The 14444-nt window shown below is 34.7% G+C and overlaps 2 protein-coding genes across 3 annotated transcripts in view; both read left to right on the top strand.

Annotated features, from left to right (window-relative positions):
• Nucleotides 1–14444, top strand: part of LOC133528972 (TWiK family of potassium channels protein 9-like) — a 485578-nt gene that overhangs the window by 85147 nt on the left and 385987 nt on the right. The gene's annotated exons all lie outside the window — the stretch shown is intronic.
• On the top strand, nt 10654–11929 carry LOC133529217 (uncharacterized). Its single transcript, XM_061866896.1, has 2 exons — nt 10654–10946; nt 11276–11929. Exons 1-2 carry the CDS (start codon nt 10928–10930, stop codon nt 11659–11661), a joined length of 405 nt encoding a protein of 134 aa, XP_061722880.1. The 5' UTR covers nt 10654–10927; the 3' UTR covers nt 11662–11929.

Here is a 14444-nt window from a genome sequence, read left to right as displayed (position 1 = left end):
ACAAGGGGGGAAGGAAGGGGATAATATCAACAAATTTAGGATATAATTTTCAGTTTTATTGGAATAAGGGTTCGAGAATTATACATGTATGTGTGGAACAATACAATGCTAATTCTCGAGGGGGCGATTGTAACTAGACGCACTAGCCGATCTAGTTAACATATAAAAATAATTGACACAAATAAACGGTCCATATCATTTTCATAAACTAAAAACCTCAATTATTATGTTCCAATATTAATCAAAATACTAGTAAATAGTATGTATATATCTAATAAATTAATTCCGTAAGTTTAATGGAATAGAAGCAAAATATTCTCACGAGAAATTTTAAACAACAAACAAAGACTTTAACTAAATCATATTTCGTAGTGGGTCGTTAATCAGAAAAGGAGTTTGGTACTCGAGTTTAAAGGGTAATAAACTAGTCAAACGTATAAGGTAAAGGCATCAGTGCTCAGACATGCACCAGTGTGCCAAAAGTAGGTGTTATTATAGATTAATAAAGTATGAATTGAAAAGTAACTTAATTTTTAAAATAATTGTTTAGCATAAACCACAACACTACTTCAAAGAAGTGCTGTCTTCTGACATTAAGGGATATGCCATATGCGCCATTTTTTTGGAGCGTCACATGGTATTTTGATCAGACGTTGGCGGCCGAATTGTGATGTTTTTTTGAAAGCATGTGCGCTGCTTCACGTAATTAATGCTTAATTTGGCTGGAGAAAGTGAAAAATTAATATGAATCCATATTAAAGTAAGCCCTGGCCGATTACTGGGTTTGAGGCAGTAATTTTAAAGGGATTGGTGACCCAGAGGCCAGCCGATAGAGGCTGAGCATAGGTTTCAAGATTTTTTTTATTTTCAAATGCAATGTAAGTCGTTAAATCAAGCACCTTTAAATATCTACATTGTTGTGGCTTTGTTTCATTGAAATACATCAAATACTCAGTAGTCATCCTGTGGCTGACCACTGGACACTGAGATCACGGAACTTGGAATCCAATAGCCGGGCGTTAAAATGGGATGGCTGTAGGCTGGGTACTTGAAGGCTGTGTCTTGGTAGACGGAAGGCTGATTGCTGGCGGAAGGGCCTTGCATTATATTTAATGAAATATTTCCATAAGCTAAATTAAATTACGTTTTATTCTGTATAAAAATTAAACTTTAATAAATTATTGATGAGTAAAAACATTCATAATTCTTATTGATCAATTAGTGGGCAAATGAGACGTTCTTGAATATAGAAATTTCGTGGAGGGGTTGACTATTGGTGCCTTTACACTGCGATAAGTACGAGAGACGCGTCTTACACTTCTGGAGCGTTTGATGAAAGTTATAAATAGCTCAGTTTTAAGCCAAGACCGCCATTATATTTTTGACCGTCGGATTGTCACTTTCTCTGGCTTATTCGTAGACGTAAAAACAAAGGTTGTTATTTTGACGATTGAATGTTTGACATTGCGTAGCTACTATGCTGTTCTTTGTCAATCTGTTCAATTGTTATTTTAGTGTCAATACTTACTTATTTTTGTGGATTTTTTGTATTTTAGAGCCAGTTCAGTGTCAGGTTGCATGGTCAACCTACCGAGTACACCTAACCTGACGGTGACAAGCAGGTTTACTCGGGAATCCTGTAGAGAGTTAGGTCCAGGTCGCGAGAGGGGCCTGGCGTCAGCCTTTTTACCAACACAGGTGACGATTATACCTCTTACGTTCTCTTCAAGGTCTGACAGAGGGATATGAGGGTCTCACGTGTGGACCATTAGGAGTAATCCTTACTCATTGAAATCTGTTGGTAATTGAAGAAGCGTTGTCTTGTTAAATATATTTATTTATACACATTATATACATGGTTAGGGCGCCTTATTCATCTGTACCCAGGCTTCGGCTAACACAGATGGAGGGAGGCAATCACACAGACACTAGGGTTTGCTATACCTCGGTTTTGTCGGCCGAACGTTTAGAGCTTAAATTAGGGTCCCTCACACACACACTCCTCCCTGTAAAAATAGAGGTTCGCCTGTAGTTTTACACACATTAGAATAGGTGAATTTGGGGTAGAGTTAGGGTAGAGTCATTATTTGGGTGTTAGGTTTATTTATTTTCTTTCACATTTAGTTTGATTGTATACGAAACTAAAATCATTAGAGTTTTAACTGGTTTTAATTACAAAATAAATTAAAATCTATCTTCAGTAGCATATGGATGGGTTACTGAGGCTCGTACATTAAATATGATTGAAGGTTTATATATTTTTACATTGGGTGAGATAGGGGAACAAAGTTATTTGAGGACATACTAAATAATTTTGTTATAGGGAGCTAGTGACCGGCGGAGCAGTTCACTAGTGACAATTGAGCTTTTCTATAACTGGGGAATTAAAGGGTAAATAAAGTCATATTTAATAGACGATTGTTTTCAGTATTCCATACATTAATAGTACATTCAGATGAGTTTCTTGGCGTTTCTTCTCGTCTGAAATTAGGTTACGAAACGTTGGTAGAGTAATATTACATAGTGCTTAGGAATACCTATTAAAAATAAAATAAAATAAAATGGGTATTAATTAGCTTAGAGACCCGTCTTCATCCGGGCGTGACAGTAGATAAAGTATGTTTGTACGTACTATTCTTTGCAATATTTACTTATGGTTACAATGGTTACATATACATATTTTCCTTTAGCTAGCTAGGTTAGCGAAGAGATATATTAAAAGGAAAATATAAGTTTTTAAATTACAAACAAAAAGGGCTTACTACTGTTCACGGTAACTGGTCACGGTAGGGCCCGGTAGGAGATAAATTCTAAAAAATATATATTATTTACTATTTTTTTTTATTTGCCTATCAATAGTGTTAATAAAAATATACAGTAGGAATATTTACAAATTCATAGGATATTTAGGGATAGTTTTGAAAAATCCAAATTATATCAGTTTTCACATAAAAGACGAAGGGTACTAAGGTTCACAACGTAAATACACTAGACGATCACATGGCCAAATTATATTTATTTTCCTATTTTTATTTAATCCTGGTTGAATTTTAGTTAATTAGTTTAGTAGTAGATGGGGTAAGGTACAATTCTACGATGCATTCGATCGATTGGTGTGGTAACCCCCTAATTGACGTAAGATACACTGTTTTGAATTATGCTGAGGCAGTTTTGTCGTTAATGAGCCCTACCTACAGGAGTATGTGGGTGGCTTTATTCGCGCGATAAAATAAGTGTTACTTGATAACATGACGAGATAGGAGATTGAAAGAAACGGACACTGTCTTTATCAAGCTGTCACGTAGATAAATAGGACCATCATATTTGTACCGGTTTACGAAGAGACAAAACTCCAATACCTATTTTTATTAATTTCTCAAATGAGTTCAGTGTTCTACTACTATCATTTTATTTTGAGCTGTTTATATCAATATTTTTGCGGGTGGACTGAAATTAAACAGGTCGCTTAAGTGTCTTCATGTTATTGTTGAAGACAATATGAATCGTACAGATAAATATTGAGATACACTTACGGTGTACCTATTATAATAACATGTTTAAAAATATTTTACGGTATTTTCAGCTGTAGATGCCTACATTAATATATTTTATTAAATGTTTTAGCATGTGTAATTGGTGTAAACCGTTCTTGTGCATAAGTATAAATGTTAGAATCTGGAGCAGTTCTACTGCAACACTACTTAAATAAAATCAAAGAGCGCTCAAGGATGCATTACTTATGTTTTATGTTCATGTCGAGGGACATAAATTTGTCTAATAACCTTCCGAAACCTACCATCGAGATATTGTGCCAGCCGAAGTATATACTCGTACCTTGAAGTTTTTAATTTGCTGCTAAATTTAGAGTTGGTTTAGAAACAAGCGTGTGAAAGGCTTAGCTGTCAAAACTGAGAGTCGTGATAATCCCTAAATTATAATGGACTGAAATGTTTTGTAACGCCTTTGGAGTTGAAGCGTTACGTTATCAGACATAAACATGAAAATTATTAACAAAATAATGTAGGTATTAACACGAAACTCTGCGGATAACTCACCGCTCGCCAAAACGTGTGAAAACTACAACGGGATATTGCGGGGGCTTAAAAAGTTTGATTAAAATTCCAAACTCCAAACAAAACCAAACGCTGGCTATCATGTTTAGACGTTTCTTTGAGAGTTAGCGAAGTTGAATATTGTTTTAATGTTTTAAGTTGAATAATATGATACCTACTTTTAGGATTTTAGACAAAGAAGACACAAGTTCAATTAAAGTATTGACAGTTTATGATGCTATTTTCACAATATTTCCTAAAATCAAAGATTTCTAATATCCATTCAAAGAGAGCCAATATACATTTCGATACGCTGTAGTCAACTAAAAAAAAAAGACCAATCACGTGCCGCCGCGCTCCCATAGAAGACTAAACGGGCGACAAAAATCGCGCGTTTATGTCTTTTGTACTACATTCTTGTCTACAGAGATAATAATGTTCATTAATTATTTAGGTTTTATAGAAAAAAAGATTTTAGATGAATCGTAGAAAAGTATTGTATGCAATAGTAATATCATCATGCTTTTCAATCTCGTACCTTACTTAGGAAATTCAGTAAGCTTTCTTGCCTAAACACGGTACCCGACTGAAAAGCTCTCTATTAAATCACGATTGTATAAAATACTATTACAAATAGTCATGCATTCTAATTTAATATTTCAATCTCATCCGAGTGCCATATATAAATTCAAAACCGTGCGACTTGATGATGCCCGTTGGTTCATAGCAATTTACCTCTTCAATTTGACTGGCAGTTTGACAGAATTTAAACCATAAAATTATATTACCCGGAGCGTATTCACAAACGTAAAATATGATAATATTTTTACGGTAAGATCATTTCGTCGTCGACATTTAACTTCGTTTGAATTTGAGTGGGCGAACGGATATTGATATGATATATGTAAAAGTATCTATCAAATTTTATATTTCCGAATGCGGCCTGCGAAAGGTCGAACTTATAAATGCATGAAAATTTTATCAGGATTTAAGGCTTCCGTTTTAATATGTGACTGCTATGCGAAAGTTCATTTAACAGTGTAATTATTTATTTAAGATAAAAGTTACACTTTTTATACTTTAGGTCAGGTCATGTTGTAATTAAAAGAAATGTACCTAACATTTGAGTCTCATTAAAATTAATCAATAATTTACTGCACATTTTTAAACTGCTTATTTTGTTTTGTAACAAACGTACGGAATGTATGTCAAAATTTTCCCTTTTACAAAAAGTCACACAGCTAAATAAATAGAGGCAAATTTTGCATACTTAATGCACACATGATAAAATTTAACTTGTAAGCAATCCATGAAAACGGTAAGTTTTTCATCTAGTCTTTTTTAATTAAATCCCTTATTTAAGCAATGTCTAATTGTAGCTCAAAGTACTGTCGTAATTATGAGTCGCTAACGTTACTTTTGCTTTAATGCCGAATTTCTTTGTCTACTTACGTATTATAATGAAAGTAGGTTACCAAGTTGTTTAAGAGCACAAGCGGCTTTAATATTATACTAATAATACGGGATAAAAAGACAAGATGAAAGAGTATAAAAAAATCTTATATATAAATTTGCTTTAACAATAACATATTCTGTAAAAATAACTACCGCACCATTTCGATACTTCTGTGAGATTCCCACGTTAAATTCTGAGCCTAGTGTGGGGATCAATGTACTGCTTCTCTTGTAATGTCAAATTCTTGAAATAAATATATTCTTTATTATTTATACTGTGGCAGCACGGTTCCATTTTTATCACTTGTCACTTTGACCGTCACTTTCGCGCTTACATACTTCTTAGAACGTGACAGGTATGATGACAGATGATAAAAAAACCGACCATCTTAGCTCTACAGGTTTAGAACGTCACAAGAAGTGGAACGGTGGAGTTCTCCTGACATATTTTAGATACACATGTAGTTATTAAAGAATAAACGTTTAAAACAATTACTTATGTAGCCAAAAATACAAAGTTAAATCTCCCCTGATGAGTCTAAGACTTCATTCCAAAACGCATAAATATTACACAGAAGCACTTCTAAAGGCTAATTGTATCACATCGTTAGCTTAATTAAACTGAGACTTCATCTGAAATGCAGAACGAATTATACCGACTCGGAATTTTATAGGATTTCCGATGAGCTAGTGAATGCTAAGCCGACTGATCTTAAACTACAAAGGAATATTATAAATAAGAAACGATTTGGCGATGTGGTTTGAGTCTGAAAATGTTAAAAAAATAAAATCATAAGGAAAAGTAGGCTTCGTTATTTGCAAGGTCTATATACTATAGATCTATATGTATTTACAGTCCAAGATCCTCAGGAATGGATCAAAGTATGTCGAGCGTTTGTTCAATTTAATATTCCCCACATAAGTAAACCGTTTAAACAAATTTTATTAAGTTGAAATCTCACGAGAGTTTTATATTTAGTTAGTATTTGGGAAAAAAATTTTTTGGTACAAGCCATTTTCGCTGACTGTACTTTTTTTACGACCGGCAAATCGAAACAATCCTCAAAACCCCAAACACAATTTGGTTGCATTGTTTCATCACAGAATTCGTTTGCCACCTCCTTTCTCCATCACCAGATCACCTCAATTGTACCATAATATTGCATTGTCACCCGACCGTATGTATGCAAATTTTCAGCTCAATCGGACATCAGGAAGTAGGTCAAATTTAGCTCCCAAGATTTGACCCACACTAACTATCCATCTACAACTAAAAAACTGACATACCTACTAACAGGGCAAGTTAAATAAAAGCTTGTATAAAGGTATATTATAAATGAAATAGGTAATTAGCATATTAAGTATTATCATCAAGTAAGGACCGTATCGATCGATAAGAAAGTAGACAACTACTTAGTGTAAAAGCTATATAATCAGATCGTGTTTTTGAAAAATAATAAAAGTAAATATATATATATATATTATATTATTTATATAACGCGCCCATTGTGTCCCACTGCTGGGCAAAGGCCTCCCCCCTCTTCTTCCACTCATCCCGGTTTTGAGCTACGACCGTAAAAGTAAATAGAAATATGTAATCTGAAAAGGGATTATTTTCTAGATAAACAACTGGAATGCTTTGCCTGTAATCTGACTTTTCTTTTGATCTTCTGCATGAGGTTATGGACGACTTTCTTGGTCACGCTTTCAGAAGCCATAATCCACTTTTTTTTTAAGTTAGCAGGGGAAGTTTCATCTTTTCATCAGGCCCAGTATCTCTCGATAGTGCGAACTTCCGAACAATTAGGCGGGTTCATGTCTTTCTCTACAATATCTACCTTGTTGGCCTTATACCACTCTCTAGTCACTTTCGCATAATGACAGGAGGCGAAGTCTGGCCAAAATAATGTAGGCATCCTGTGCTTCTTGATAAAAGGCAGCAACCTCTTTTGTAGGCATTCGTCGCGGTAAATTTGGGCATGTATAATTCCCGTAGCGAAATAAGGTTTTGATTTCAGTCCGCATTGACAAATTGCTTGCCAAATTAACATTTTCTTTCCAAATTTTTTCATATTGATCAACTTATCTTTTTGAGAAACCTTTTTATTTGCCGAGACTGTTATAAATTGTGGGCCAGGTAGAGTTTTGTAATCGAATTTACTATAAGTTTCGTCATCCATTATGTTACACTGCACTTTTTTAGTAAGAACTCGGTCATAAAGTTTTCTGTCTGTTTTTCATCACGTTGCTTTTGTTTTTATACGTTGGATTATTCCTATAGAAGTTTTAGTTTTACGAGCAGCATCCAGAATAGACAGAGTTGGTTTTCGATTGAACATTTGAACGACTCTTGTCTGCAATTCCGTGTCGGAAGGGCCTCGTTTTCGTCCAGACTTTGGTAGATCTTCTAAGGTAACAGTATAGTCAAACTTATTAATTGCCTGCAGCGCTTACATTGTATTTTTTTAGCAAGCTTTCTTATAGTTAAGCCTTTATTTTTGCACCAGTCGTCCAAAATATTTTTCTCACTTCCAACGTAATCTTCCGTCTTAATTTTAAATTTTAATAGAGTTAAGAAATAGGTTTATATTTCAGTAAAATCTATTTGTATCTTGGACGTCCGTGAAAAAATAATATGCAGTCGAAAAGTTGTTTACTTTCTTTTCGATATGGTCCTTATTACGATAGATATAATTATATAATTGGCGACGTTTTATAACGTTTTTTTTTCAGTGGATTGACTATAGCCCGAGGCGTGATAGCTGGAATTGGAACAGGATTTTATTCTTATGCTACAATAAACAGTTGTTAAAAAGTCTATGAAATCTATAAATTATTCAATCCGTTGCCATATTCCATAAAATGTTGAGTTGGACATTTATCGTTATAATCTATCGGGTTTAAATAGAATTATTGTGTTATTGTTATTTCAGTATTATAGTTTATCCATTACACAAATTGACTAAGTCCCACAGTAAGCTCAATAAGGCTTGTGTTGAGGGTACTTAGACAACGATATATATAATATATAAATAAATAAAATAAATATTAATGGACATTATTACACAAATTGACTAAGTCCCACAGTAAGCTCAATAAGGCTTGTGTTGAGGGTACTTAGACAACGATATATATAATATATAAATAAATAAAATAAATATTATAGGACATTATTACACAAATTGACTAAGTCCCACAGTAAGCTCAATAAGGCTTGTGTTGAGGGTACTTAGACAACGATATATATAATATATAAATAAATAAAATAAATATTAATGGACATTATTACACAAATTGACTAAGTCCCACAGTAAGCTCAATAAGGCTTGTGTTGAGGGTACTTAGACAACTATATATATAGTATATAAATATTTATAAATACTTAAATACATAGAAAACACCCATGACTCAGGAACAAATATCCATGCTCATCACACGAATAAATGCCCTTACCAGGATAAATACTTAAATACATAGAAAACACCCATGACTCAGGAAAAAATATCCGTGCTCATCACACGAATAAATGCCCTTACCATGATTTGAACCCGGGACCATCAGCTTCATAGGCAGGATCACTACCCACTAGGCCAGACCGGTCGTCGGATGGATAATGGAAAATATTTAGAAGTGGAAAAACGTTTTCTCTTTTTGTATTGATGATCACGTAGTATACTTTCCCTCTTAACACTGATCAATGTAAAAACAGCGGTAGCATCATGGTTCCATTTTTATCACTTGTCACTATGCCTGTCACTTTCGCGCTTACATACTTGTTAGAACGTGACAGGCATGGTGACAAATGATAAAGAGCCGACCATCTTAGCCCTACAGGCCATTACATATAGACATGGTAAATATCCCATTCTTAATAATAGTTAGGTAGGTACCACAAAATGAGGCAATTAAGGAGAACTTACGGAATTCATGTTGAACTTAGAACTTGTGAGTATATAAATTCTCAGGATGATACTCTAATAAAATAAGACGTTCAAAATAGAACTTTAAAGCTCCGGAATAGAGCATAAATTCTAAATATTGATATTTCAGTAGTTATTCTCTCAAACTTCACGAAACCGAAGATTAGATAGTAATATGAAACTTAACGTGAGATAGCTATTTGCCAAGCTGCTTATCAAGAGCATGGAACTAATCGCTGCGATCAATTTAAAGTTTTAGTGACGTAATGTGTGCCACTGAAGAAGAAGGAAAGTGGATTTTGGCGTGTATCTATATGTAGGTATGTTTTCACCACGCCAGCTGGTAAAAGCTCTCTTTACTCTTCAAAAACTGATGAAAAAATTGCATTTTATCCTTGTGGACTCATGTTGGTTACAGGAATGCACTTTTAGATCGATGACTTTGAGTGATAGTTTTTTAATAGCGTTCATTTGGATTTGATTTGTAATGTTAATACCGTTAATATTTTCTTCGAGTTGTTGCGGTGGAAAAAATCGTGTTTCACTCGGTAGCAAAGTTTGTTTAACCCTCGTGCCTTTAAAACCTTCTCAACGCTTCGATTGATGAAGATTCCACTATTCGAACTACTCGCTAAGCTCTTGGTTCGATTTTGCGATCTGTCGCTGGGTTGGGTATCAATATTAGCACGAGGAGTTATATAACAAATTTGCCCCCTTGTAAAACAAATAACTACAACAAATAGTTTCTGGCGCGAAAGTATGATTACCGGTCCTTTTAAACTGTATAGATAGTACGTGTCATTCACGAAGACGCATGCCTTGACTAAAGGTTAGATTTGACAAATTTGCGCGTTATCGTGGATGGCACGAACTATATTAATATAAAGGGTCGGGTACTTTGTATACCTGGTCGCGTAGCCAACGTGCCAATCATTAACGCTCCGTAGCGTAAATAGTCATATCTTTTTATCACTCTTTCACATTAGTCCGACAGTGACAGTAGCATTTCGTTGACTACGGAGCGTTGATTGAAACGTTGGCTACGCGGGCTGGTGCGCAAGATGCTATCATGGCGCACTCGAGCATAATTACTACTGTATTGACGAAATGAAAATCTTTATTACACTACTTATTTAGTACACTAACTATGATCTAAATATTGTATGGGGTGCTACCTGCGTAGACGCACTGGCACAGTCCCAGCTCCAACGGACTAATGTAAAAGCGGGCGCAGCGCACGGTGGGCTGGCCATAGGCCATGATCCAAAAAAATGCATGTGGTAGTTTTAAATTTCTAATGGCTGTTTCTAATTTGCCGATAAACGTACTTTAATTAGGTATAAATAGTTCCTGTATAAGTTATTACCTTCCTTCTATAACGAACCTAGAAAGTGAACACAACTCCCGTTTGTACGCGCTCTCTTATCAGAGACTCATTAAGTGATCGGTGATTAGTGGTGCATTCCTGACTAAGTAGTGATTTTAGTGACTATTATTAATATGGAGCTTAAAGAATCAGGTATGTTGTTTTGATTTACATAGATTATTTAGCATTATAATAAAATATATATTCATAATATTGGGTCTACGCCACGGCAAAAAGTCGTATGAATAATGATTAGAATATTTTGTTGACTTAAACTTTTAGTTAATTTGAGACACGATTATAAATACGAGACTAGCATTATTTTGAAGCTCGATATTTCTAGATTAACGGCCATAAACTTGTTACTGCCTCAATTTGCCTATTTAGTATTTATAAGACTGCTACGCCTGCGTAGGCCAAGGCGTAGCACCTACTACGAAAATATTACGAATGGAAATTTACCTTTTTCTTTCTTTTTTCAGGTGATATGTACGTCGGATCTTTTACAAGGGGATTCGTATTTGAACTATGGCTCTCTACTAGTGGTTCAGATACAGAAAGACGTCGTCAAGTGCTACAACAACTAATAGGTATGGTGCCAGAAGTAGAAAATGTGGATACAAGTAATTTGGATAACATCATAAGGTACATTTGTAGTCGACTTGTAATTTATTGGAAATCTTCTTCGCGAACTAAGTGTCTAGTTCTTAGGAAACATTCGGACTGGTTAAATGAGAAACAAAATGTTAATTTGCCAAAAAATAATAAGGTGACTGAGAAGACTTTAATTATTGAATCGGGACAACCATCATCATCGCGCGATTCGGAACCCTCTACTTCAGCTCGACGGCCAATAAAGGACTTTTAGGTTTGTAGTAAACGGTCAAAACGCAGAAGGTTAGCAGCACTAGCATCCTTGGATTCATCAGCAGTCAACGAACTGAGGAATAAAGCTAAATTAGAGACCAATGCTAATGAAGTCAATCCTGACGATGTGCTATCTCTTCTCACAGAAGCTAAACTAACAAAACATCAATATTTGTTAATACGTGCTTTTATAAATTCTCGGGCTAATCCTGTTTTACCTTCGTATGGTAAGGTAACTGATGCGAAGAAAAAGTGTTACCCAGAAAATATTAAAGGATCATACAGCTACGCGTATAGTCGAATTTCAAAAGGAACTGATAACAGCGATACCTGAAGAATCTATGGGTGATGTGACTTTAATAGGAAAGTGGGGCTTTGATGGTAGCACTGGTCATAGCGAGTACAAACAAAAATTTAGAGTATAAATAAGGTCTTATTTTCTGTTTTTTTATTATTATTATTTTACTAGTTTTTATTTTTAATTTTACACATGCTTGTTTGTTATTGTATTTTACATATTTTAAAATATATTTTTATTGTTTTAAGATAAATAAATAGTACTGAGCAACATAGACTTTAAAGGATTTACTAACTTTAGTTTTATATGTATGAATCTGTTTTTTTTGTAAGAATTTGTGAATAAATTAAGCATGATATATACCCTAACACGTGTTTTATTTAATTATACTACCTAATAATTAGCTGTATTACAAAAACAAACAAAGAAATCAAGAAAATTTACAAAATAATAATTATGACCGCCTTACTAAGGCGCGCGGGCCACCGTGCAGCGGCGGAAAACGCCGCAATTTTTAAACTTAATAAATATGAGCCTTGGTAGAGAGTTACATTTTATAACATTTGGCGTTGAAACTCTTAAGTCCATGGGGTCCAAGCGCGCACAAGCTTTTTGCAAAAATCACGAAGCGTCTGGTTGACGTTCTTTAACGGGATCCGCCTAGTCGATAGTGATCAGTGTTGGACGAACGTTAATTGCAATTAACCATTATAAATTGAACCGTAACCGTAACGTACGATTACAGTTTACGGTTCAATTTATAATTGGCCAATATTTATTAATTGCATTAACGTTTCGGCCAACACTGATAGTGATGCTAGTCCCGAGTTAAATTCCTGGTAAGGGCATTTATTTGTGTCTTCATTACAAATATTTGGTCTTGAGTTATGGATGTATTATATATATTAGGTTTGCTGCTGCCTGTACTTTTCTTACTATAGGCAACTAATACTCATCGAGACAATTTTAAAAGCCTCAAACACAATTAGGTTGTTTCATCACACAGTCCCTAAGGCCACCTCCTGTCTCCATCATCAGATCAGCTCGATGGTAACATAATATTGCATTGTCACCCGACTTACATATATAAGCAAATTTTCAGTTCAATCGGAAATCGGAAAGTGGGTCAAACTTAGCTTCCAATATTTGACCCACACTAACTACCTAACTAACAAACTAGTATGTAAGTTGTAAAAAGTTATTTATTTTCACAAAAAACATACAACAAGATCAAAACAGAATAAAGCACAATAGGGTTTAAGTATAATATATTTATTTATGTCTATTTACATGTATATTTGTTGACGACCAGTCTGGCTAAGTGGGTAGTGAGGCTAGTGACCCTGATGTATGAAGCCGATGGTCCTGGGTTCAAATCCCGGTAAGGGCATGTATTTGTGTGATGAGCACAGATATTTGTTCCTGAGTTTTGGATGTTTTCTATGTATTTAAGTATTTGTATATTATTTATCCATGTTGCGGGCGTCGATCGTTTAGAATACTTTGCATGCTTTATACCATCCTCTTTGATCCAGCTGCACCCGATTACCTTAAATCAAAATTTCAATTTGTAACACCTCGTCCTGGTTGCGACCTTCGTAACTCTCTATTCCTCTTCACCGCACTGGTTTCATGTCCAACTCTTTCGCCATCCAGGCAATTCGTTTCTGGAACGATCTTCCTCTCCAAATACGACAAGCAGACAGCAAATTTTCCTTAAAACGCCAATTACGAAAATACTTTTCGGACGTACACCAATATTGTAAGACTATATCACGGTTTTAAATGGGTACAATATTTCAAATATGTAATATGTATATATTATATATATGTGTGTATGTATGTATATATGGTATATATATGTATTTATTATAATACTATGTATTTAATTAAAGCAAGAAATATTACTTTGCTAATCCGCGTGAAAATAACGTGCTAGTCAATCAGTGCTAACCCGTTATACTTACTTGCGTATTTTTACATGCAATTAATGTTCCCACCCTCCCACTGCAGAAATAAATAAAACAACCCACCACCAAAAGTACAAAACTCGACACGTGTTTCGCGTCTCTACGAGGCATCCTCAGGAGATGCTGGAGATGTTGACGGTCTGACACCCGAAAACTGAAACCCATATTTTAGCTCCTTGCACTACCTGTTGACTTTTGTATGAGTTCTTAATTTCCTGCTACCTAAAGGTTGTCTGGAAGAGATCGCTTTTTAGCGATAAGACCGCCTGTTGTTACCTGGTTCTATTTTCCTTTAAAATTCATTTGTAGTTTTACATGTATGTAAAATGTATAATTGTTGGTGCAATAAAGAATATTTACTTACTTACAGTTCAGTTCAGTATATCTTATAGTAATATATATGGTAATATATATTATTCTGTAATTTTTTTTTTGAGAAATATATTATATCATAGTTCTCGGAAGATCATACAAATGTGTGTCATTCAACGTGACGTCAATATTACAGTTGTGCGG

Source organism: Cydia pomonella, chromosome 20, assembly GCF_033807575.1.
Source record: "Cydia pomonella isolate Wapato2018A chromosome 20, ilCydPomo1, whole genome shotgun sequence".
In the NCBI taxonomy this organism is placed as follows: domain Eukaryota; kingdom Metazoa; phylum Arthropoda; class Insecta; order Lepidoptera; family Tortricidae; genus Cydia; species Cydia pomonella.
Note: the sequence above shows the minus strand (reverse complement) of the source record. Positions and strands in the feature narration are given on the sequence as shown.